Source organism: Hyaena hyaena, unplaced genomic scaffold (genome assembly GCF_003009895.1).
Source record: "Hyaena hyaena isolate Hyena2069 unplaced genomic scaffold, ASM300989v1 scaffold_193, whole genome shotgun sequence".
Classification (NCBI taxonomy): Eukaryota; Metazoa; Chordata; class Mammalia; order Carnivora; family Hyaenidae; genus Hyaena; species Hyaena hyaena.
Genome location: NW_024080823.1, coordinates 87,243 through 112,868, shown reverse-complemented (window position 1 = coordinate 112,868; position 25,626 = coordinate 87,243). Strand labels below are relative to the sequence as shown.

The following is a 25,626-nucleotide window of genomic DNA, read 5'->3' as shown; positions in this document are numbered from 1 at the left end:
CTTCTCCCTACCTCCTCTCCTTTATCTTCTACCTCATTTTCCCTCTTAGCACTCACAAAAGCTAAAATGTCTTCCATCACTGAAACCTCTTTAACCCTTTGTACTCAACCACACCAGTACCTTCCTCCTCACTCTTTCTCACTTCCTCTTTGTTCCTCTGTTGCTGTCTTCTATCTTCATAATTCTACTGGAGCTGTTCTTGATGAAGATGATCAATGACTTCCTATTACCCACCCCGTGGGGATTTTTTTAGCTTAGTTCTTAGCTTATGAGACTGTTCTCCATCTCACTCGATAGCGGACAAGTCTTCGACTCTCTTATCATTTTGGCTGAAACGATCCCCGCTTTCCCCTGGTTCTTTCCAGGCATCTCTGACCATTTCCTTCTCTTCTGTAGGTTCTTCCTCTTCTCTCTCGGTCCCCAAGGTTCTGCTTTTGAAACTCCTTTTCTCACTCTCAACTGCTCTCGGATGATCGCATTCCTTGCATAGTTCTGACTACTCCTGTGTACTGATGACTCCCAAGTGGGTACAGCCCAGACCTCTCGCCTGAGCTTGTAACTGTATACGCTTGTTGTGCCCGTGGCACTGCAGAGGGAACACATCCGAGACAGAATCCCCTTCATTCCCTTGAACCTGCTTATCCTCTGGCTTAATGACATCTCTTTACTTAGTTACCCAAGTATGACATCTAGTTATTGTTAGCTCCTCATGTCTTCCTGACCCCACCTCCTCCCCATCCCCTACCACAATCACCTACCTTGCCCTACTATTTAGCATAGGAATCATATATGATGCTACTACCAAAATATCTCTTAGATTCATCTATATCTCTCTCTCTACTTCCACATCCTCCTCAAGGCTTTAATCAGCCCTATTTTCTTGGATTACTCAAAAATGCCTTAATTGCTATTCTGGTCTTTCACTCTGTCCTCAACATGGCCACCTACATACATGATTTATCTCAGGTCCCGACTTGACCTTATTACTCACTGCTTCCCATCCCTGAATAGCTTCCCATCCTCTATAGCAGCGGTTCTCAATCCTGGATGAACACTGGAGTCAATCACATATGAGGGCTTTTAGAAATGCTGATGCCTGAGGGAAATACAAATCAAAACCACACTGAGATACCACCTCACGCCAGTCAGAGTGGCTAAAATGAGCAAATCAGAGAACTCTAGATGCTGGCGAGGATGTGGAGAAATGGGCCCCCTCCTACACCGTTGGTAGGAATGTAAACTGGTGCAGCCCCTCTGGAAAACAGTGTGGAGGTTCCTCAAAAAAATTAACAATAGAACTCCCCTATGACCCAGCAATAGCACTGCTAGGAATTGACCCAAGGGATACAGGAGTGCTGATGCATAGGGGCACATGTACCCCACTGTTCATAGCAGCACTCTCAACAATAGCAAAAACATGGAAAGAGCCTAAGTGTCCATCAAAGGACGAAAGGATCAAAAAGATGTGGTTTAATCTATACGATGGAATACTACATGGCAATGAGAAAGAATGAAATCTGGCCATGTGTAGCAACATGGACGGACCTGGAGGGTGTTATGCTGAACGAAATTAAGTCAGGCAGAGAAGGACAGATACCATATGTTTGCATGTCTAGGAGGAACTTAACAGACGACCATGGGGGAGAAGAAGGGGGAAAATAGTGGGGGAGAGGGAGGGAGGCAAACCATGAGAGACTCTTGAACGCTGAGAACAAACTGAGGACTGATGGGTGTGGAGGGAGAAGGGGGAGATGGGCATGGAGGAGGGCACTTGTGGGGATGAGCACTGGGTGTTATATGGAAACCAACCTGACAATAAACTATTTGTAAAAAAAAAAAAAATGCTGATGCCTGGACCGTGCTTCAGCCCAATTAATCAGCATCTCAAGAGGTGGGGCCTGGGATCTGAATTTTTGTGCATCCCAGGTGACTCTAGTGTACAGCCAGAGTTGAGACTCAGTAACCCACAAGATAAAGTTCCAGATCCTTGATGAGAATCACTAGCTTGGCTGGTGCCTCTGTCCAACCTTCTCCCTACCACCCCCAACCACAGTCTCTCTGTTCTAGTGATTTCAACTTTGTGGTCATTTTCTGCCAGTCTCAGCTCAGGCTGTGCCCTCTGCTGGACTACCCTCCTCTCCACTCCCTAGGCTGGCTCATTCTTACATTTTCAAAGACTGAGCTCAGTTATCACCTCCTCTTAGAACCTTCCTGACACCACCTCCACGACCTGGCTGGGCAGGTTCCCCTTCTCTGTGCGACCCCAGGATTCTACGTGCCTCTCAATTATTGTATCCACCACACTGTATTGTAATTATCTTTTGATGTGTCTCATGAAAGACAGTTTCTTGAGGGCAAGCGTTGTGATTAATTCATTTTTGTATCCCAGCACCTGACAAAAAACTGACATTCAGATATTTGAGTGAATCAATTAAAAAGTGAATGTCTACATATAATTTTTTGTAATAATTAAATTCAACTTTAATAATGACAACTACATAGTATTTTGTCAGCTGCCTAAATTAGGGCTATTTTACTTTATTTTTTATGTTTTTTTAAAAAATATTTATTTTTGAGGAAGAGAGAAAGCGAGTGTGTGTGTGCAAGTACGGGAGGAGAGGGGGAGGATCTGAAGCAGGCTCTGCACTGAGAGCAGAGAGCCCAATGCAGGGCTCAAATTCACGAACTCTGAGACCATGATTTGAGCCAAAGTCAGACACTTACCGGCAGAGCCACTCAGGTACTTTTAAATTTTTAAATTCATTTTTACTGAAGCAACAAATACAACAATAACGAGACAGGTTAGTACTGAGGACGCTCAGTTAGTGTCAGAAATAAGTCATCCACGATGTACAAGCTGCGAGTACCAATGTCATGCATGTACTCATAACTTCCTTAACCTCACGTAGGTGGTCCCCCAGTATGACACGCGACCGTGGCCCAGCAGGGCCAGCAAGCTGAGACAGAGAGCGAACACAGATCCAATCTTTCTCTCTTAAGCGATGGATCCCAAAAAGGCCGCGGATCTGAAAGCAAACACCCACTGAAGGCCTGACTGCCCACCCTCGCTCACCAGTGGGGCCTGGGAGCCACTATGAACAAAGGGTGGGTTTTCACCTCTGCCACGTGGACAAGACCTTCAAAACCATAAGTGGCAATCTGAGGTTGGCAGGGGTAGAGAGAATACTCTTTGACTAAATCACTCCTGGAAAATTAAAAGGTGATACTATTGGGCTCGAGAGTAAAATATGCTGAAGAAATTTTATCAATGGAAAACCTTTTACCTGATTCAATTTTGTTAAGTATTTTTCTTGCACATTGTACAAAGGCCTCTTCCACATTCTCCCCCGTTAGGGCGCTTGTTTCCAAAAACATCAGCTCTAAAAGTGACATCAAACAAAATACGAAGCTATGTTTAGAAGATGATCACAATTCAATTACTGACAGCCTGTTCGGTATTCTCTTCGAACGGTGGGCAAAATGGAATTTATTACTTACACACCACATGTTTCTGCAAAGAAAACCAATAAATGTAAATATAGTTTTTGAAATGTGAGAAGACTTCTGAGCTTTTCTGCAAAGCAAGAGATACCTTGTGCCAGCACTTAAGTCTACTGGACAGGCTGCCTGAGCTCCAGTGTCTGGTAGGCAGCAGGCTGCCCGAAGTAGCCCAGCTGTCAACACGAGATGGATATCCTCCAAATATTCTTCACATCACCATGGATACAACCGAAAAGTTTTTCATTTTGAAGGGGACTACATTGCAGCTTGTCATTCTGATGGAGAAGAGGTTTTCTATCAGTTAATACTCTTCTTATCCACCAGGGCGCTTACTAACCCAGTGGAAAGGCCGGCTCTCCTTGCTTCTGTATTTCTAAATGGTTTCTTTACAAACTCATGATGGCTTAGGTTTTTCTCACATGCTTATTTTCTTAGCACCAAACCAGTCAATCTGTAAGAGTGCAATCTGGTAGTCCTAGGCTCCAAGTGAAAATCAACACTAGGATATTCTAGTTCCTGCCTGGTTCTAAAATTATTTAAAATGTCTAAATTCTGATCATTCTATTATCTATAAACAACCATTACTTTTATGTGCCATTCTCTGGTGTTCTATATGGAAATTCAGAGAGGTTTCAAAAGCATCTATAACCAAGTGACTTAAATTTAATGTAAGTAAAATAAAGCCAATAAACCTAATATCTCTTCCACTGCTTCCTCTTCTGTTTAGATCTAACATTTCACCAACTTAGCTCCAAATTACATTAGAGAAAAAAAAGGACAGAACATCATCTGATTAGGGCCTTTAAAAATTATTATTATAAACTTCACTTTAGACCAAAGCCTGGGCTGTTCAAAGACCTTGGACTGAAAGGTCATTATTAGTAGATCTGCTTTTATCATCATCATAACCCTGGCAGGCAGAATGCAATACAGCGAAAATAGGTTAAGTAAGTCAAAATTTACTGAAAACAACAGGAAATCTCACATTTCTTAAGTACCGCTGAATTCTAAAATCCCAGTAGATGTTGTAAATTCAAAGCAATGTTATTATCCCCAAATCTGCCCGTTTGAAGAGCAGGAATATTAAGTAAAAGGTCACTTGCCATTTTCTTGAGCAAATCTGGAGGCTTCCAAGAAAGTAACTTCACGATCTGCATCCAGGTCCTTCTTGTTCCCACAGAGGATGATCACAATGTTCTGACTCGCTAGCATTCTGGCATCTGTTAACCAATTAGTAAGCGCATTGTAGGTTTCTCGGCTGCGTAATATAAGATTGTGAAAATAATACATGTATTTTACAAAACTAGCAACTCTTTCCAGTCATTCACACTACTCAACACTGCTTTTAAACATGTCAGGGTAATGTCAACAACCTTTAAGGTTACTCAGGAAACTTGAGTGCTCAGTTACACACCATACCACAGGGTTTGTTTGCTTGTTTTGTTTTTCCAGAAAAAATGGACACAGGGAGTGTCAGTGGGTCAGATATTTTGCTGTTTGTTTTTGCCCTGTCAGTGCAAAAGGAAACAGAAATTCCTTTATTTGTTTTACTAACATTTACTGAGCTCAGTTATGTGCAATGTGGGGAAGCATTTAGCAGATCTGTGCAGCATGCTTGTACTTTGTAGGAATTTATCACTTTTTTATAAAGACTCTGTGACATAAACTCTACCTCCCTTTTCTGAGAGAAACCTGAGGCCCAGAGAGATTAACCAAGGTGCCCGAAGTCACACAAGCAGCCAGTCTGACTCCAGGACCAACTCTGACATCTGCCGTTTCTGCTCTGACACATTCGGGCGCACGTCTGCCCTGCTGGCACACTAAGCCTGATGACCCTGCAGTTAGCAAGCTGAGCCTTTCACTACCTGAGCTGGTGTGGTAGGGCCGGGCCAGGAGCCGCCCGCCTCACCACTGTGCGCCTCCTTCTGAACACACACTGGGTGTCACAGCAGCAAGGTGACACTCTTTGGGCATGTTCCTACCCGGGAAGAGCTGCCAGATGATGGGGTACAGATGACTTTTTTTTTTTTTATTTAAATGTTTTATTTATTTCTAGGAGAGAGAGACAGCGTGAGCAGGGGAGGGTCAGAGAGAGAGGGAGGGTCAGAGAGAGAGGGAGTCACAGACTGAAACAGGCTCCAGGCTCTGAGCTGGCAGTCAGCACAGAGCCCGACGCGGGGCTCGAACCCACTAACCGCGAGATCATGACCTAAGCGAAAGTCGGAAAGTTGGACGCTTAACCGACTAAGCCACCCAGGCGCCCCCAGATGACATTTTTAAGGTGGTGCTGGCACATGCTGAGATCAGTGCTGTCTGATGGGACTTCTACTAGGACAAGAATGTTCTATAATCCGCACTGTCCAATACAGCAGCCACCAGCCATGTGTGGCTGGCTGGTGAGACCAGATGGGGAAAGTGAGACCAAGGAAATAAATTTCTAATTTAATTTGTGATATGTGGGCGATTGCTACACACAGGACAGTGCACTCAGATTCTTATGAGGTGCCAAGAGCTTTACATTAACCAATTCAACCAGCTGCATACCTCACAAATCTTATGCAATTATCAGTACTCCCTGTAACGGACCAGGAAACCGAAGTCCAGGTGCTATGGCACCTTTCCCAAGGACCATGCAGCCAGCAGCCCAGAGCTGCATGTGAACCTGGGGGATCAGAGCCCAGAGCCTGGGCCCCCAACTGCCGCTGACACTGATGACTTCTAATAATTTACCACGCATAAACTTTCACTTTGGGAACCTTGAGGCACGTGTCAAAGCACCAGGCTAAGAAACATAATGAAATGTTGGGGATGCTTTATCTGAAACCTCACTGATGCATCTCCTTCCGTGGCAGAGGGGTGGCGGCGGCTGGCTCAGACCCCTCTAAGAACCCGGATGAAAGGGTTGGGGGGATTCCAGATTCCCAGGCACGAAGCACACACAGCGGCAGGTACGCCTTAGCAAGGCCGGCCTCCGGGGAGCAGAGCGCCGAGCTGCCTCTTCCACCAGGGGTGGGGGTGGGGAGTGGGGGTTCACGTTACCTGGTGATGTCATAGACGAGGAGTGCTCCCGCGGCACCTCTGTAGTAACTTCTCGTCACAGACCTGGAAGAGTTACACGGCTCTTACTTCCGGCCAACCAAGATCCTTTCCCCCCGCACTGTCACCACACAGGGGGTGTGTTGCTCAAAGCCGAGACAACGCAGACGCCTGCACGTGCGCACGAGGGGCCCGTCTGTCTGAAACCGTGTCACAGAGACACTGGGAGGTGGGGGACGCTAGGCTGAGGCAACTACGACATTTTCTAGCAGGTGGAGGAAGCTCTCCCCAGAACCTAAGATGACCTCTGGCCTTACAAGGAGGGGCAAAGTGTCAGGGGGCCATCAGCACCCCTAGGCGGGCACTCAGCACTCCTATCCTGCTTCTTTTGGGGGGCTCCAGGCTTCCCCAAGGCCCTGCATAGCTGCCCCCTCTTTCCCCGGGAAAAGGCAAGTCCTCGGGTGGGAATCTGCCCATCTCCCCACCAGGAACCCACTGCTCCCACGGCCCCCACCCTCAACTTCTTTTCCCCTCCAAGGAAGCGCGGCTTTACCTACGAGGGCCTCTGACAGCTTATCCTTTCTCCCAGTCCTGACGATTGTTTTCTCTCAGTAATATGCTTTCCTCCCAGTAGTATCAGTCTCCCCCCCGTTAGATGTTCCCCGCCATCACCAACACACAACGTGCCTGACACCTCCCATCTTGAACAGGAGAAGCGGCACAATCATCTCAGCTACCACCCCACCATTTGCTCTTCTTTGCATCCAAATTCCTCCAAAGCATGGTTTCCGCCAGCTGTTTCCTTCTCTTCACCACTGCTCTGATGTCCGTCCCTGCTCTTCCGTCTCTGAGTCCAGCAGCGTTTCTCGGTCTCCATCCCTCCACCTTGCCTTGCCCCTCCCCAAACCAACCCCCGTTGCTCCACTTCTGCAGCCACCCCCTCTCCTCCCTCACTGGCCATTTCTCCTCCTCCGCTCTCCTGAGCCTGCGCCGCTTGTGCCGTGGTTCCTCAGAGCTGGGGCTCAGTCTCGGGTTCTCTCTCCTGTCCACGCCCTGACGCAAGGGTAGCCTTCAGCTCAGACTTCTGTAAGTCTGAGTATCAAAAGAATCTTGAGTCATTTTGTTTGTTTTTGATAAGTTCCCCAGTTTTCTTTTTGCCTTAAAGATAGGCACTGTTCTGTGATGTCTGTTTTCTGACACCAGTTGGGAGGTTTTTCCAAACCTCCAGCTGTGAGGTTGGTCTAACAAATTATTGAACCTGGGGGATGTGTCCCCCCAGAAAACAGACATCACAGAACAGTGCCTATCTTTAAGGCAAAAAGAAAACTAGGGAACTTATCAAAAACAAACAAAATGACTCAAGATTACTTTGATACTCTGAAAAGGGCAGCTATTTTTAAATGTATTTTTTAGCTTTCTACCTTTAGACCGTGCTCTGCAGAAGGGCACATGCTTGAAGAACTGGTAGACAGGTGCAGTTGAGAAGGGCCGGATTGTGAGTTCTTCCTGGGGTTGCCTCTTGGACCGGAGAGAGGCCTCTTTTCCTCATATATTGAGGCAACTCTTTTCTATTTTAGTTTCTAGAAACTAGCAGACATCTAGTTTCTAGAGAAAGAGGTATGTTAAGAGTTTTCCTCAAGGTAAACTAAATTATATCTGCTGAGTCATTCATTTTAAAATGCTGTATTTTGACATATGGTGTCTAACAAATTATTCAAGTATACAAATTTAAGCATTTAAGCATATTTTTTTGAGGTAGTTAATGTTTCTCAAAAGTAACTGAAACCAGAGTAATACAGGTACACAATTTGAAAAGGAAATACTGCTAACAGTCTCAACATCAAACTCCACTGTCTCCTGCCTCACTCTTCCTGGGGGCCCCACTCCCAAGGCGAGTACTTTCCTTCGGATTTGACTTTTTTCCTAAATGAGGTCACTAACAGAATACATGCTGAACATCTGTGTGCTAGATTCTACCCAGGGCTTTGGTGGAGCAACAAAGAAATGCACAAACATCCCTACTTTCATGGATCTTAGTTTCCGTTTTCTGGCATTTGCTTTCATATTCCTATAAAATGCTTTTGAAACTATGTGACTTATGAATTTCAGGGCTTACTGTTTTCCTGCTTGGATAAGACTCTAAGTCACTCATACCCTCCCAGCCCCTTCCCTTTGTCTCTTCTTCCTCCTGGGAAGCACTCTCGCCTGCCTCTCCCTGTGGCGCCTCCTTGTTCTTCTCCCGAGCTGGGTGCACGGACTGCATCTCTTTCAGGTTTTACTTCTTTGTTATTGATGAAGCATATCCTCCTGAAGTTTCTAAGTAAGAATATGTGAAAGATAACCTTTGTTTCCCCTATTCGAACATCTGAAGGTCTTCTGACTTTATTCTTACACTTGATTAATAGTTTGGCTAAGTCCAGAATTGGAGGTTGGAAAGGAAGTTTTCATGCTGAGTTAGGAAGGCAAGGCTTCAATATCTTCTGGCTTCTGCATGCTGCTGTTGAATGTGAAATGTAATTTCCATTTCTAGTCCTGTTTTTTCTTCTTGGGATCTTTTTGTACCTTCACTTCCTCCTTGTCCTCTGAAATTTCACATGATACACACCAGTTGGGATTTTCCTCCGTTCATTTGTACTTGGTGTAAGATGGGCCCAAGACATCTGGAATCTCATTTCTTCAGTAGAAAATCACAGAGATTGGGCTATTTCATTGGGGAGGCCAAAATGTTAATATATTTAGGCCTTTCCTTTGGATTTTCTGCAGAGAAAAACTGTTTCTCCTGAATACGCACTTGGCGGCCAACGGCCAGGGAAGAGGTGGGAGATGAGGGCTAGTGGTCGCAGACTTTCAGGAATTTCCTTCTTTTCGGTCCTTCCCTCCTCCCTGTTCTCTGCTGCACCTTATGACTTTGCATCCAGACCCTGTTTTAACTCAGAGACTGAACTTCTCATAGTGTGTATGTGCACACACATATATAAACACTTTAACCTCTGTCCTGTAGAACCCAATGCTTCCAAATCCTGACCTTTCCTGGGACTCAGCAGGAAGACATGGCCCCCAGCTCCCTGGCCTCCCCCATTATGGACACTCAGATGTAGCTTTCAGTCAGTCACCATCTACCTCCTGTCTTTAACACTGTTTTGAAATCAATTAATCATAATTATGCACCCTCCCTTTCTGCGTATTCGTGAGTTAATGCCATTTCCATTATTTTATAGTCATTCGGTGAGCGTCTGGGGGTGAGAAAACATAAGTCTGCATGTTTAATCAGTGGTTTCAGAAGAAAGATCATGATTAAATATGGTTTCGATATTTTTGAAGCAGTTATTGAACATTTAAAATATAATATACTCCTGACTTTAATGAAATGAAATGTTTACAATGAGTTTTACTTAACAATTTTAAAACCGTGAGTATCTATTCTGACTGTGTATCTGTTCAAAAAACACAACTAAAATATCAATCCACTTTCTAGCTGTAGTAGTTACAGAATATTCAACATGAACCTCATAAGCAGTGATCTGGGGTCATCATTCCAAATGTCAGGTATGACTACAGTGTAATAAAAATGTGCAGGAGAGAATATTTGGTGGAACGTATCTCAGCCATCAGAACATGCCCCAGTTAATATAAAACAAAAGAAAACTCCAAAAGAGGTTTTAAAAACCTCTTCTAAAATTCTCCTTTAAAAGTGGAAAGATCTAGAGAAGAAATTGTGTCATTACTTTGCCTTAATTTTAATCTAAAAGTCTACATCCTACTCACTAGTCTCAAAGAATAACCTGGCCTCTACATTAGGGTATGTTCACTCAAAAGAGATTCTAATGTGTTAGTAAATCAGAAAACAGTCCTTTAAGACAAGAAACTTCTCTAAAAGCTTCCAGAGGTAAAGTTTCTGAAATCCGTACAGGGGAGAAGACGAGTACATATATTAAGACTATAATTGATTATTTCAAATCCAATTTTTAAATATTTTTATTAAGTTAGAGAGAAAGCTACCTGAATCGTTCTTGGCCTGCTGTGTCCCATATCTGTAACTTTACATATTTACCACCAACATTTATTATCTTTGAGCCAAACTCCACTCCTATTGTATGATTTGAGTCATCTTTGACTGAAAAAGAAAGAGAACAAGATATTTAATTTTAGAACATTAAGGAAACAAGCTTACAGGTTTAAACAAGTAAAATCAAGGGTTAAAGTCAATGGAAATGTAATTTACTGTAGCCTTTCATTTTTCCAATAGTCAGTTGATATGAAGCACTCACTGTTTTAAACAGAATACACACACACTTCCTATTCTGAAGGAGACGATAAGGCTCTTTTGCAAGACCTCTAAAACAAACCATACATTTTATTTTATGTTTTTAATGTTTTATTTATTTCTGAGAGAGAGAGAGAGAGAGTGTGTGAGCAGGGGAGGGTCAGAGAGAGAGGGAGATACAGAATCTGAAACAGGCTCCAGGCTCTGAGCTGGCTGTCAGCACAGAGCCTGATGAGGGGCTCAAATCCACCTACCGTGAGATTGTGACCTGAGCCAAAGCCGGATGCTTAACCGACTGAGCCACTCAGGCGCTCCCAAACCATACATTTTAAAGCCTAGGCTTGGAAGTGGCCACACCACATGAGAACCACATCTACCCATCCACTGGCAGGGTACTCACAAACCATCACTGCATAAAGTACCCAGGAGGCCCCCAAAGGGCTTCCAGTCCAGTGACAGACCTGCAACTCAGTCAGTAATGAAGAGGTGAGAATTCCCACTATTTGAATGGATCAATATTCCAAAGAAATCAAAGGGAAGGAAAAGCACTGGAGCCCTCAAAAGAAACTTGATGGACACCAAAGATGAAGAGGAAAAGAGGAAAAGATAAAAAAATAAATAAGTAAACCCAAACAGACCCCAAACCCAAAGCCTCTATGCATATGACTGTGGATTTTAGTATCATGTGGCAATAACCTGGAGTGAATTTGCTGGAGAAGTCAATACTGGCTGTGCCAGGAGTGGGGGCAAAATCAGCAGCTAGCTAAGGTCACCCGGAGGAAGTGGTCTGTGAAAGAACACTCTTGTGGTGATGAGGGACCGAGCTAATACTGAGTATGGCTCCACAGCCCATGATTGGCTTCTACTTTATAACTGCAGGACAGAACTCAGGGATGCCACATAATGGGGTGCTGAGTGCTTTCTGGGGCAGGTGTGTGTGTGTGCACAGAACAGGTTCATACTGACCACACAAGCCTGTCTCAGACGGCATGGAACTAGTGTGGACATTCTAGAATTCAAGCTACCAAGAAACCTTGGAGTAAAAGCCTCACAGGGCGATGGCTAAAGTCGGAGGGCACCCTGATTGCAACAAGGCCATAAGAGGAATAAAGTGGAAGCTTTCCCATCATGCTGTAGGCCTTGCAGACTAACACAACACATGTACCGGTGCCCTTGGTGAGGAGTTAGGGGAGGACTATCAAGGGAGAGCGAGACACAGAGAGGACACAGAGTAATAAGCAGGCAGGTACCGGGCCCAATGTCCTCTGGGGGCGGGGGGCTTCTTTTCCAAGATGCTACAATGTAGTCTTGGTGACTTGTGAGGAGACCTGGACCCTCCAGGGAGGGAATATTTGTTACATTCAGTAAGGACTGCCTCTGTGACTAGCCCATGCCGGGTCCCTGTCACTGGACAGAGGTTCCAACAAGTTCTTGGATAAGGAACATGGAAGTAGCAGAATACACTTCTACAGTTTTATCCCTCAAAGCTCATTGCCTAGACACCCTCTGCCATCTCTTCGCCCATGTTACCCACCCCTACTTACACGTACACACTTAAGATGCACTTCAGTAAGTGAAATCAATTCTATTTCCGTGCCTATACACGACTGCCATGAAATAGATCAACCTCCACCATTCTTTCCATTACTATAAAAGCACTGTTTATTTTAAGGGTCTTTCAATCTTACAAGTCTTTTACAATACCTTGGAATAAAAAATTCAACCTCCTGTACCACAAGAGCGCCAAGTCAATGGCAAAAAGATGGGTCTGGGGTCAAAAGGCCTGGGCTTGAATCTAATCAACCACCATCCCAAGAAGGTGGGATGATCATCCCAAGAGCACACACCCACTTCTCTAAACCCGCTCCTCTACCTGTGAAACCGAACTGATGAACCGAACTGCCTTCACTACAGTATAAGGCCACTGAGGACCCCACATGATTGGTTTATCTACAAGGCACTAGTACGGCTTCTTGGGCGCCTGACTCCCTGTCAGGAAATGAAATTCCTCCTTTGCCTTCCACCTCATCATATTGTGTTTCAGTATCTGGAATGTATTTTAGTATCTGGAAAAATGTAGAGTATGATAATATACTGTACAATGAGCCACCATAAACCTGAAATAACTTAATAAAAACATAATCACATTGCTAAAAATTTAACATAAACTTTTAATGTTATGTTTACATATTTGTAAACTATAAGTTATCCCCAGAACAATACTTACAAGTTTTACTATAAACAAATCTGAGCAAGAGAGCACTCTCAGAAGAAGACATGCAGGAGACACTGACCATTTGATGTCACTTACATTTTTTTTCTATAAACTGATGAAGCAAGCAAGACTTGCCAGTTCCCGCATTTCCAATAACCAAGAACTTAAACAAAAAATCTGGAAAAAAAAAAGAGATATTGAAAAATAACTTTTAAAACATGCTATAAATTTATTCTTAGACTGTGATAAAAATAAAGCTAGTAAGATCTTACTTGTTAACAGAAAAAAAGAGATAACTACTCTGAGAAAACAATGACAAACACATCAACTCACCTTTTCACCTCTTTGATATTTGGCTTACGTGCTATTTCAGTGGTTTTCCAAACTGTGCTCCCAGGACAATTTCCTTTCATGTTGGAAGTCTGAAGACTATTCTTGTAATGAATAAAATCTGTCCCTTTGCTAGTCACTATTCAAAGAAATACGCGTAAGCAGTGACAAGCAAAGACAGCCTAGAAATTTCAAGTGTATTCTGTACAAAAGACATACCCTGGGAAACTTCTAGGCTTTGAGAAGTTCACTCCCTGCCTTTTAAAAATAGGTAAGCTTACCCTCCCAGCTCTTGCGGATTTTTGTGGTCTTGCTTCTAGTCCCTTATCTGTGACTTGTGGGAAGGACAGCTTGAGCCAAGTTTGAGTCAGCATTCCAAGTGGGAAATTTGTCTCATTCAGTGTAGAAAGAATTCTTCATTTCTTCTTTACACGGAGTAATATATTTAATTTGGGATATTATTTTCCATAAAATGGAAATGAAGACTCTCCAGCGCAATTGGTTATTTAATCAGCAATGATGTGGCATCAGGAGCCCCACGCTGCCTTAATAATCCATTTTGCTTTTTCTGTTAGCAAAGAACTTGACTTATGCGGAGCCCAGGTGCTGCAGAGACCCCTGCCACCCCTCCCCATCACAGTTTGATCAGAACCCCCCCCAACTGCTAACTCCCATGCCGCTGGACTCACTGTGTGGCCCTGGTGAGTCTAAACTGCTAGTTGCCTGGTTTGCACCTCTGAAAGCGTTACCTCCATACATCTTTTCCAAACCCCAATCAAGCACTCCTAGCCCTGGCTCCTTCTCTCCCCAAGTAAGCTCAAATAGCCTATTTCTTTGTGGATACTTAGCCTAGCCTTTTTTCTTAAGAACTATATTCGTCATCACTCACAGATGAAGCGGATTCAACCTTTCATGATTTCCACAAGGTTACAGGCAATGAGCTGAGTGGATAGTACTATCAGAATTGTCAGTGCTTAAAAATAACAAGTTTTATGCTTCTCATTGAGTGTTTTAAAAGCATGCACATTCATGTTCACAGTAGTATTAGTCACAGTAGCCAAAAAGAGGCAACCCAAGTATCCATTTACAAATAAATGGATAAACGAAATATTGTATATACACACAGTGGAATATTACTCAGCTTTGAAAATGAGAAAATTCTGACACATGTCACAACATGGATGGACCTCTAAGACATTATGCTAAGGGAAACAATCCAGTCACAACAGTAAAATGCTATATGATTCCACTTATATAATGTACCTAGAGTAGTCAGATTCAGAGACAGAATGTAGAACTGTGGCTGCCAGTGGCTGGGGGAAGAGGGGAAATGAGGAGGTATTGTTTAACGGATACAAGTATCAGCTTGGAAAGATGGAAAAGTTCTAGAGAGAGAATAATGGCTGTACACCAATGTGAATGTACTTAATGGAAATGAGCTGCAGATTTAAAAATGGGGGAAATGGCAAATCTTATGTAATTTTACCCCCCCCCAACACACACACAGAATAAACATGCCAAATCTAATCATTTTCATCAAACGGCTTCTATAACCTAAGAAGTCGAAGGGAAGATGGTTAAGATTGTCAGGTTAAAATGAAAATACTGGAATTTTTTAATCTTGTTCAGTGTCTTCTTCTATTTAAGTTACAAAGCCCAATCACTGTATAGCTGACCTTTGAACAAGTAAGTGCATCCACTTACATGTGGGTTTTTTAACAGTATAGTACTGTAAATGTATTTTCTCTTCCTTGTAATGTTCTTAGTACCATTTTCTTTTCTCAAGTTTGCCTTATTATAAGAACATGATATAGGGGCACCTGGGTGACTCAGTTGGTTGAGCATCCAACTTCGGCTCAGGTCAGGATCTCACAGTTCGTGAGTTCAAGCCCTGCACTGGGCTTTGTGCTGACAGCTCAGAGCTTGGAGCCTGTTTCGGATTCTGTGTCTCTCCCTCTCTCTGCCCCTCCCCCACTCATGCTCTGTCTCTCTCTGTCTCAAAAAATATATATATATCAAAAAAGAACATGATATATAACAATATAGAAAATATATGTTAATTGATTGTTTATGTTATTAGTGAGACTCTAGTCAATAGTAGGATATTAGTAGTTAAGTTTTGGGGCAGTCAAATTTATATGCAGGTTTTCAACTGTCCAGAGGCTTGGCACCCTTAGCCCCTGTGCTGTTCAAGAGTCAACCATATAAGTTATAAACAGAAAAAGGCAGGGCGCCTAGGTGGCTCAATCGGTTAAGCGTCTGACCAGCTCAGGTCATGATCTCGTGGTTCGTGGGTTCAAGCCTCGCGTCGGGCTCTGTGCTGACAGCTCAGAGCCTGGAGCCTGTTTCAGATTCTGTGTCTCCCTCTCTCTCTTACCCTCCTCTGCTCACGCTGTCTGTCTGTCTCTCTCTCAGAAATAAAGCATTAAAAAAATAAATAAAAATAAATAAACAGAAAAAGATGAGAGCCAAATAAAGATGCTGCCAAGATGCAGGCAACAGTAAGTACTGAAAAAGAAAAGAATTGTATACACAAACTGAAATGTTTCTTTACATTTTATATGTACACAGAAAAATGAGGATGATAAATCTACGTGATCCTGGAACAAAAACTCATATATCTAAACATAGACTTTGGCTTGATTCTTGTTCCACTGTTTTCTTCTGCTTTGGAAGTTTTGCTGAATGTACTTTACTATGGTAACTGCTACCTGGATTGTACCACAGGCAAAAGGGTAACATACCTACTAAATTGTGCCTTGCCGGACAGAAGATATGTAACTCCTGTATGTGAAAGTTCCTCCAACAAACTCTTTATACTCTGTGTCTTGTAGCACAAACAGGTTAAGTATTCATACTTTGGTAGAAAACCCTTTTGTCTGGGAGTGCCTGGGTGGCTCAGTGGGTTGAGCATCTGACTTCAGCTCAGGTCATGATCTCACAGTTCATGAGTTCAAGCCCCATGTGGGGCTCTGTGCTGACAAGCCCACAGCCTGTTCAGACTCTGTGTCTCCCTCTCTGTCTCCTCCTCCCCGGCTTGTCCTCTGTCTCTCTCTCAAAAATAAACATTAAAAAAATTTTTAAAAACCCTTTTGTCTGAAAATCCTTTTGTGTCAACCATCTAGAAACGCCAGACAAAATATATCACATTCCAAAAAAAGCACAGCTGAGCTTTCAGGAAAGACAAAAATTCTAGATGCTCGGAAAAGAGAAGAAAAAGAAAAAAGTAGTAGGGTCAAGATATGGGACTGTCAGTGAGACTAAATTCACACTTAAACATATCATCACCATAGTGAAAGTATAGACAAAGATTATAAAGGCAAACAGAAAGAATGGAAAAACTCCCTATAAAGAAACTAAGTTCCTTACCCCAAAGATCAGAAGGCAATGAGATAGTATCTACAGTGCTGAAGGAAGGAATACAAAAACAAAAACTGTCTAATGTGGAATTCAATGTACACAATATTATACTCAATGCCAAGGTAGACTTTTGCTTCCAAGAATATGGAACAGACTTTTCTCTCTTCCTCCTGCTCAGTATAACTTAAAACCCTAGATATTATATATGAAAGAAACATAAGAAGAATTTGAAAAGTATAGAGAAGCAGGCAGATTGGCCAGTGACCTTGGGGCCTGAGTGAGTTCTCTGGGCTTTCCTTTCCCCTCACATATCCCAGACCTGCAGCTGAATAAGCGGCAATCTGGAAATGGCAAAGGGTGCAGCGTTTAAAAAGCACCAACAAAAGTCAAGTCTCTCTGGCCACAGGACTTTTACACATGAACTGCTCTTTAAACAAATGAAAAACAGAAATCTTCAGCAAAGAGAAAGTCTTCTCAAAGAAATAAAACATATACAGAAGAAAGAAACAGAAATTTTAGAATTGAAAAATACGGTAACTGAAATATATAGTTCAGCAAATGGGCTCAAAAGCCAGATGGAAAGGAGCAGGGAAACAATCAGTGAACTGGATGACAAAATGATAGAAAATATCCAATTCTGAACAACAAAGAGAAAACAGACTAAAAGTATATAAATAAGTAGAGCCTCATAGACCTTTGAGACTATAAAAAAAAAGCTCTAATATTTGCGTCACTGGAGTCAGAAAAGGAGAGGGAAAAGAGAACAAGGTTGCAGAAATACTCAAAGAAATAATGGTTGAAAATTTTCTAAATCTGGCAAGAGACATAAATCCAGAATTGAAAAGCCATGTGAGTCACAGAGAAGATGAATCCAAATACATCCATGCCAAGGTACATCATAACGAAACTTCTGAAAGCTAAAGACAAAGAAAAAAAATCTTGAAAGCAGCCGGAGAAAACGACAGGCCAGAGAAAATCACAGCTTACTTAACAGAGAAAAATGTCATCCAAGTGACAGCAGATTTTTCATCAAAAATCTCAGAGGCCAGAAGGAAGTGGCACAATATTTTTCAAAGGCTGAAAGAAAGGAACCCTCCACCCAGAGTCTTATATATGGTGAAAGTGACCTCTGGAATGAGGGGGAATGGAGACATTCTTGGGGGGAGGGGTAAGAACACTACTGAATTTGTCAGCAACAGATTTATCCTTATAGCACGGTTAAAAGAAGTTCTCCAAACAGAAAGTGACAAAAGGAACCTTGGAATATCAGGAAGGAAGGAAGACCATGGCAAACAAAACCACGGATAATTACAATAGGCTTTTTCTTCTTGTCCTGTTGAGTTTTCTAAATTATGTCTGGCTGTTTAAGCAAAAATGATCAACACTGTCCAATGTGATTCTAAATATGAGTATGGGAAACATTTAAGACAATTGTATTAAGGGTGAGTTACAGTAAAGGGGTGTCAAAGAAGGTAAGGTTTTTACATTTCCCTCAAATGCATATACAATGATGACACCAGTAGACTGTGAGACTCTGAGCAACCGCTAAAAAAGCTATACAAGCTCAGAGCCTAGAGCCTGCTTCAGATTCTGTATCTCCCTCTCTCTCTGACCCTCCGCTGCTCATGCTGTGTCTTTCTCTCTCTCTCTCTCAGAAATAAATAAAACATTAAAAAAGCTTTTTTAAAAAAGCTATACAAAGAGATATATTCAAAAATAGCATACATAAATAAAAGAGAAGTCTTTTTTTTTAATTTTTTTAATGTTTTATTTATTTCTAGGAGAGAGATAGAGAGAGACAGCGTGAGCAGGGCAGGGTCAGAGAGAGAGGGAGGCACAGACTCTGAAACAGGCTCCAGGCTCCGAGCTGGCAGTCAGCACAGAGCCCGACGCGGGGCTTGAACCCACGAACCGCAAGATCATGACCTAAGCGAAAGTCGGACGCTCAACCGACTAAGCCACTCAGGCGCCCCTAAAAGAGAATTCTTAAAAATGTTCACATAAACCACAGGAACTCTGGAAAAAGAAATGAAAAACAGAACAGAATAAAAAATGGCAAAAACAAGTCCTAATATACCAATAATTACAATAAATGGCTAATGTATAAATGCACCGGTTAAGAGACAAAAATTGGCAGATTAGACTTAAAGTATGCTACAACTATAGGCTGTCTATGAGAAACTCACTTCGATTATAATGACCCAAGCAGGCAGACGGTGAAAGGATAGAAAAAGCTGTGTCAGGCAAACATTAATCCAAGGGAACCAATATTATTATCCAATAAAACAGACTTCATAGCAAAGAAAACTGCCTAATACCAATAAAAGAATAAACTGACCAGGAAGACATAGGAATCCACACCTTCAACTAATACAGTGCTATGTCATTTACATCTCAAAAAAAAAAAAAAGACATAGGAATCCTAAATGTGTCTATAATAGAGCTAAAAAACTTATCAAGCAAAAACTGAGAGAACTAAAATGAAAAACAGAGACGCCCACAATTATGGCTGGAGACTTCAACACCACTGAAAGTTTTTCACAACCGAGAGAACAAGAAGACAGAAAGTCAGCAAGCAAACAGAAGAATGAAAACACAGGAAACCAAGCAGACCCAGCTGACATTTATAGAATACGTTGCCCAAGAGGAGCACCCACGGTCCTTCCAAGGACCCATCAAGTCAGACTAGACCCTGGGCCGTAAAACAAACCTCAACACATTTAAACGAACCGAAATCATACAGAATGTGTTCTCCAACCACAATGTAATCAAACTAGAAATCAACAACAGGAGGAGTATTTCCAAATACTTGGATACTTCTAAATAATCCACTGCTCTTCAAAAAACTTTTTAACATTTATTTATTTTTATTTGAGAGAAAGAGAGAATTCAAGTGGGGAAGAGGGTAGAGAGAGAAAGAGAGAGAGAGCAAGACAGAGAGAGAATCTTAAGCAGGCTCCATGCTGAGCACAGAGCTTGACGTGGAGCTCAATCCCCACAACTCTGGGATCATGACCTGGGCCAAAATCAAGAGTTGGACACTCAACCCACTGAGCTACCTGGGTGCTCCTAAGTAATCCCCTTCTAAATAATCTATGATTTAAAGCAGTCTCATGGAAAATCAAAAAAGTATATTGGGCTGAATGGAAGAAAAAACACAACCTATCAAACTTTGTAGGATACAACTAAAGCCAATACCGCGAGAGGTGAACTTAGAGCACTAAATGCATGCATTAGGAAAACAGAAAGTCTCAAGCAATTATCTACGTTCCTAACTCAAGACCCTAGAAAAAGAAGAGCAAAATACAAGCAAGCAGAAGAAAGGAAAAAAAGAGCAGAAATCAAAGAAACTGAAAATAGAAGAAAAGAGAAAAATCCATGAACAAAAGCTGGCTGCTTGAAAAGATCAATAAAATCGGTAAGCTTCTAGCAAAACTGTATGAAGTTCAAGGAATTAGGGTCTGGCCAAGGAAAAAGAGAAGACTGTGAGATGGCACAATAAACTTAATTTGGGCACACTTGGACAGGCTGCATGAGAGGGCACATCCCTCACAGCAGAACTTCCAGACAAGGCATCCAGAAGGGGAATAGGGCAAGGAGACTTCTGGGGGAGAAGGGATTTGGAGAGGGGATTTATGTGTCTAGATGATGTCCCCAGCAGTCTGGTGGGGCAGCTAGCAGCTCGAGATCCATTATAGCCCTTGAGTTTATTTATCAAAGATTAGCAGATGGTGCTTGTAATTTCACAGGGTATGCAAAGCAGGAAGTCTCTAAGTGGCTAAAAATATGCTTATTTGGGCTGTGTTTTAAGCAACTGAGTGTGTAAGAATTTGAGTTTAGACTCAAATTTAGACTTTGAACTGATGTCCCAGCTTGCCATGAAAAAGAAAACAGAGAGGCCAATATACAGGGCCATCTTTATCCACTTGTATAACAAAGCAGTGACAAAGACAAAAAGGCGACACAAATAGTCAATTTCAGGGGTGATGCAGGGCTAAGCAGGAGAGACCCTGCAGGCATCAAAAAGATAACAAAGGAATAACATGAACAACTCTATACACATTAATTCAACAGCTGAGATGAGATGGACCAATTCTTTGAAAACACAAAGTACCACAACTCACCCAACATAAAATAGACAATTTGAAAAGCCCTTTAGCGATTAAAGAAATTGAATTCGTAATTTTCAAACTCACAAAAAAGAAATATTCAGGCTGGGACGGTGTCACCAGAGAATTCTACCCAATATTTACAAAAGAACACAATTCTATATAACCTCTTTGAGAAAATAGAAGAGGGAACCCTTCCCAAGTCATTTTAGGAAGCTGGTATTTATTATTACCTGATTTGTTATACATTTTTATTTAAATATTTTTATGTTATATTTACCACTAAATATGTTAAGTTTTATATACCTACACATAATAAACTTAAACATACATTAAGTATGTATTATTAAATGTATAATTGCATATTACATATTATAAAAATATTTAAAAATTTTATTTACATGTATTACAGTGACACCAAAACCAGAAGAAGACAGTATTAAAGCAAAACATATTACAAAACAATATCTCTCATGAATCCTTAATAAAATACTAGGAAGATGAATTCAGTTATGTTTATATTTATAAATTTAAATAAAATTATATACTATAACCAAGCAGGCTTTATTTCAGGGATAAAAGTACGGTTCAATATTTGAAAATCAATGTCACTACTCTATTTAGGCTAAAAAGAAAAGTCAGTTGATGGCATCAATTTCTGCAGAAAAAGCATTTCACAAGACTCAACATTTCCTTGTGATAAAACCCTCAAAAAAATAAAACTGGAACTTTCTAAAGTTGATAAAGAGCATTTTTTTTTATACTCAATAATGAAAGATGAAAGATTACTTCCCCCCTAAGACAAGGAACGCAGTAAAGATGTCTGTTCTCACAACTGTTATTCAGTATCATACAGGAAGTCCCAGCCAGGGCAGTAAGACATGACAGGGAAATGAAGGCACACAGATGAAAAGAAATAAAATATTCCTACTGACAAATGAATGGTATGATGGCATACATAGAAAATCCAAGGAATCTCAAACAAACAAAAAAACCTCCTACAATCAATAAGTGAATTCATCAAGGTGAAAATTACAGAATGTAAAAATCAACTGTATTTCTAATACTAACAACAAACACGTGGGCATCAAAATTAAAAATATAATGCCACTCACAATCACTCAAAAATATACTCAGGTCTCAATATAAGGAAACATGTAAAGGACTTTTATACTAACAAGTATACAATGACGATGGGGAAAACAAAAACAAAAATAAATCTAAATAAAGGGAGAGATATACTGTGTTCATGGATTAGAAGACTGAGCATAGTAAAGATGTAGATTCTCCATAAATTGATACATATGTTTAACAAAGTTTCTACTAGAAATCTAGCAAGACTTTTTGGTACATATAGGCAAGCTTATTCTAGAATTTACATGGAAAGACAAAGGAATTAGAATAGATAAAACAGCTTTGAAAAAGAAGAATGAAGTGGAAGGAATCACTGTACCTGATTTGAAAACTTATTATGTGGCTACAGTAATCACGACTGTGTGGTATTGACATGAGACACACGGATCAATGGAACAGAATCAAGAACCTAGAAATAGATGTACACTAACTCATCCAACTGATGTTAAAACAGCAAAAGTAATTCAATGCCAGAAAGTTAGCCTTTTCAACACATAGTGCTGAGGCTACTGGACATCTCTAAGGGGGGAAAATGATACTTCACTTTAGTCTCATGACTTATGCAAAATTAACTCAAAACAGATCACAGACTTAAAGGGAAAACATCATACTATAAAACTTTTAGGAAAAATTAGGAGAAAAATCTTCATGATCTATGGAAAAGCAGAGTTTTTAGATTTGACTTAAAAAAAAAAGCCAGAAGGAAAAATTGATAAAATGGACTTCATCAAGATTGAAAACTTTTGCTTTGTAGAAGATTCTGTTGGGAGAATGAGAATATAAGCTACAGAATGGAAGAAAAGGTGGCTAAACATATATCCGACAAAGGACTAGCATCGAGGTTGTATGCATTTAAAAAAGAAAACTCTCAAAACTCCACAGTAAAAACTCAAACAATCTAATTAGAAAACGCATATAATATGAAGAGATATTTCACTGAAAAGATAGAGAAATGGCAAATTAGCCTGTGAAAATATGTCTACCATCATTAACCAATAATCAGGAAAATGCAAATTAAAGCCATAATGAGGTATCACTATACACCTACCAGAATGGCTAATAAAAATCAGTGACAGCACCCAATGCTGGCAAGAATGCTCAGAAACCAGATCACTCACACACTGCTGGTGGAAATATAAAATGGTACAGTTACTTTGGAAAACAGCAGGTTTTTCTTTAATGTTTATTATTTTGAGACAGAGAGAGACAGAGCACGAGCAGGGGAGGCACAGAGAGAGAGGGAGACACAGAATCCGAAGCAGGCTCCAGGCTCTGAGCTGTCAGCACAGAGCCTGATGTGGGAATCGAACTCATGAACTATGAGATCATGACCTGAACCGAAGTCGGATGCTTAACCGATTGAGCCACCCAGACACCCTAGAAGACAGCAGTTTTTTAAAAAAAATACGCGGGCAACTACCGTATCACTCAGCAATTATCCCAGAAAAATTAAGATTTATGTTCACACAAAACCCTGTACATGAATGTGTATAAGTAGCTTTATTTGTAACAGCCCCAAGCTGGAAACAACTCAGATGCTCCTTAACAGGTGAACCAACTGTAGTCCATTTGTGCCAAATAATCCTACTGAGCAGTAAAAAGGAACGAAGTGTTGGCATATGGGGTACCCTGGAGGAATGTCCAGAGAAATACACTGAGTGAAAAAGGCAATCCCAAAAGATTATGCCATACATGATTCAATCTCCACAGCATCGTTGAAGTGACAAGATTATAGAAATAAAGATCAGTCGTTGCCAGGGCTTCTGGAGGGTGTGGGGGCGGGAAGGAAAGGGCACTAGGAGAGATCTTTGTGGTGATAGGAATGTTTTTGTATCTGCAGCTGTGGCAACATCAATATCCTGGTTGTGGTGTCTGAGGAGGGAGTTTTTCAAGATGTCACCATTGGGGAAACCACATAAAGGGGACATGAGATCTCTGTAATTTTTCTTAAAACTGTATGTGAATCTATAATTATTTCAGGATAAAAAGCTTTCTGGAGTCATTATTATAAAAAATACAAGAATAGGGATGCCTGGGTGGCTCAGCTGGTTAAGCATCTCACTCTTGATTTCGGCTTGGGTCTTGATCTTGGGGAGTTAGGGGAGATTGAGTCCCATGTCGGGCTTGGTGCTGACTGCACGGAGCCTGCTTGGGATTCTCTCTCTCCCTCTCTCTCTGCCCCTCCCCTGTGTTTGCATGTGTGCTCTCTCTCTCAAAATAAATAAAAATTAAAAATTAAAACAAAAAGAATAGGTAATAGTATCAAATAAGGACTCCAGAAATTTACTAGGCACAGTCCTAAACAGGAAGAATTACCAAGGGATGTGTTTCAAGAAGGAAACGGTACCCAGAAGGAAGGAAGGCAGCTACGGAGCCAAGCTGTCCAGTATGTTATTTTCTGATAGGTGTTTGGCTAACAGATAAAACCAAGCACCACAATGGCTAATGAGTTATTCTTTGTAGGTGAGAAGAATCCAACTCTGTGAGGAGTTTCAGTTAATGCCCCTCCTGTTTATAAGGGGATCTGGATGTCACACACCTCCTTGTAACTGAGCGCCAGGAGATGGGAGCCCCGTGCACTCATGTTCAACCCAGGGGTCAGAAGCACAGCCTGATATTCTCTCTTCAGAGACGGGGTATTTGAGGTTTGATGGCCTCATGCCCCCATCTCCATGGGGAGGGTAGAATTTGCATTTGCTTTTACTGATTTATTTTGTTTTTATAATTGTAGGGTTTTACTTTCTTTTTCTCTTTTCTTTGAAATTGAAGGACATATACATCAAATATAAAGTACACATATGCTTTATGTGTTAAGTGAATGTGCTTAGCAGCTACAAAATGGTTTAATTAGGAGCAGTTAACTAACCATATTACAGAGTAATTAAGAAAGAAAAAATGCCCAGGTGGGTTGTACAAGATAACCTAAAGTGAACTTATTAAATAATTAGGTCTACTTCAATCAGATCTGTTGTGGTTTTATTAAAATGGTTGCTAGTTTAGGGGCTCAAAATCACAGAGTTTCCTGCATCGAATCTATGATAATTACATTCACCTGATGAGGTTTCCCCCGGCATGAATTAAGCCTAGAGGTGGGGGAAAGACCATATCCCCAAATAGAAAATCTAAAATGAATATAGCTACTAATGGACTTCTGATTTTTCACAAGAAATTGAAATACGATAATGGGAAAGATATCAAATAAATAGAAGTCAGTTTCTATTTAAAAGTCAGCGATTGAGGAACACAGACAGAGTACAGCTCAGGAACAAACAGCGTCCATGCCAAGTGAAACAGCTCACGGGGAGCCAAAGGATTAGCTCTATGGGAGAAAGCTCATTCATTTGGGACTCGCTGACTCGTCTTTACATTCATTTCAATGAACCTCTAACTTCTCAGCCCAGAGCAGGTTAGAACACATACACTAAGTAGGACTGTGAGGTACAGGCACCACGACAATCCAGTGCTCAAGCAAAGGCAACCACGGACCAGGAAACGAGCCAGGAAGTGACTGTAGCAGCACAGCACGCTTGTTCAGCAATCGATTGCCAATGATGACCTTGGATCTTCCAGAAAATTAAGTCATAATGAGGAGACAAGATGGCCTTTGCCTTCCTAGTTTCTCCCATGAGCAATAGTTTGGCTTTTAGGATTTTCCAAAGGTCAGGAAGGAGGCAAGG

The 25,626-nt window shown here is 41.4% G+C and overlaps 1 protein-coding gene across 2 annotated transcripts in view; it reads right to left on the bottom strand.

Annotated features, from left to right (window-relative positions):
• RAB4A (RAB4A, member RAS oncogene family) overlaps positions 1–25,626 on the bottom strand; it is a 46,347-nt gene that overhangs the window by 7,843 nt on the left and 12,878 nt on the right. The window contains exons 2-6 of one of the 2 annotated variants that reach the window (XM_039241260.1): positions 13,113–13,193; positions 10,537–10,651; positions 6,541–6,603; positions 4,605–4,759; positions 3,285–3,380 (exon numbers count right to left, since the gene is read on the bottom strand). In XM_039241260.1, coding sequence (XP_039097191.1) covers positions 3,285–3,380; positions 4,605–4,759; positions 6,541–6,603; positions 10,537–10,651; positions 13,113–13,193 — 510 coding nt within the window. Of the gene's footprint in view, positions 1–3,284; positions 3,381–4,604; positions 4,760–6,540; positions 6,604–10,536; positions 10,652–13,112; positions 13,194–25,626 lie in introns of those variants that run through there. The other variant, XM_039241261.1, reaches the window with a different exon arrangement.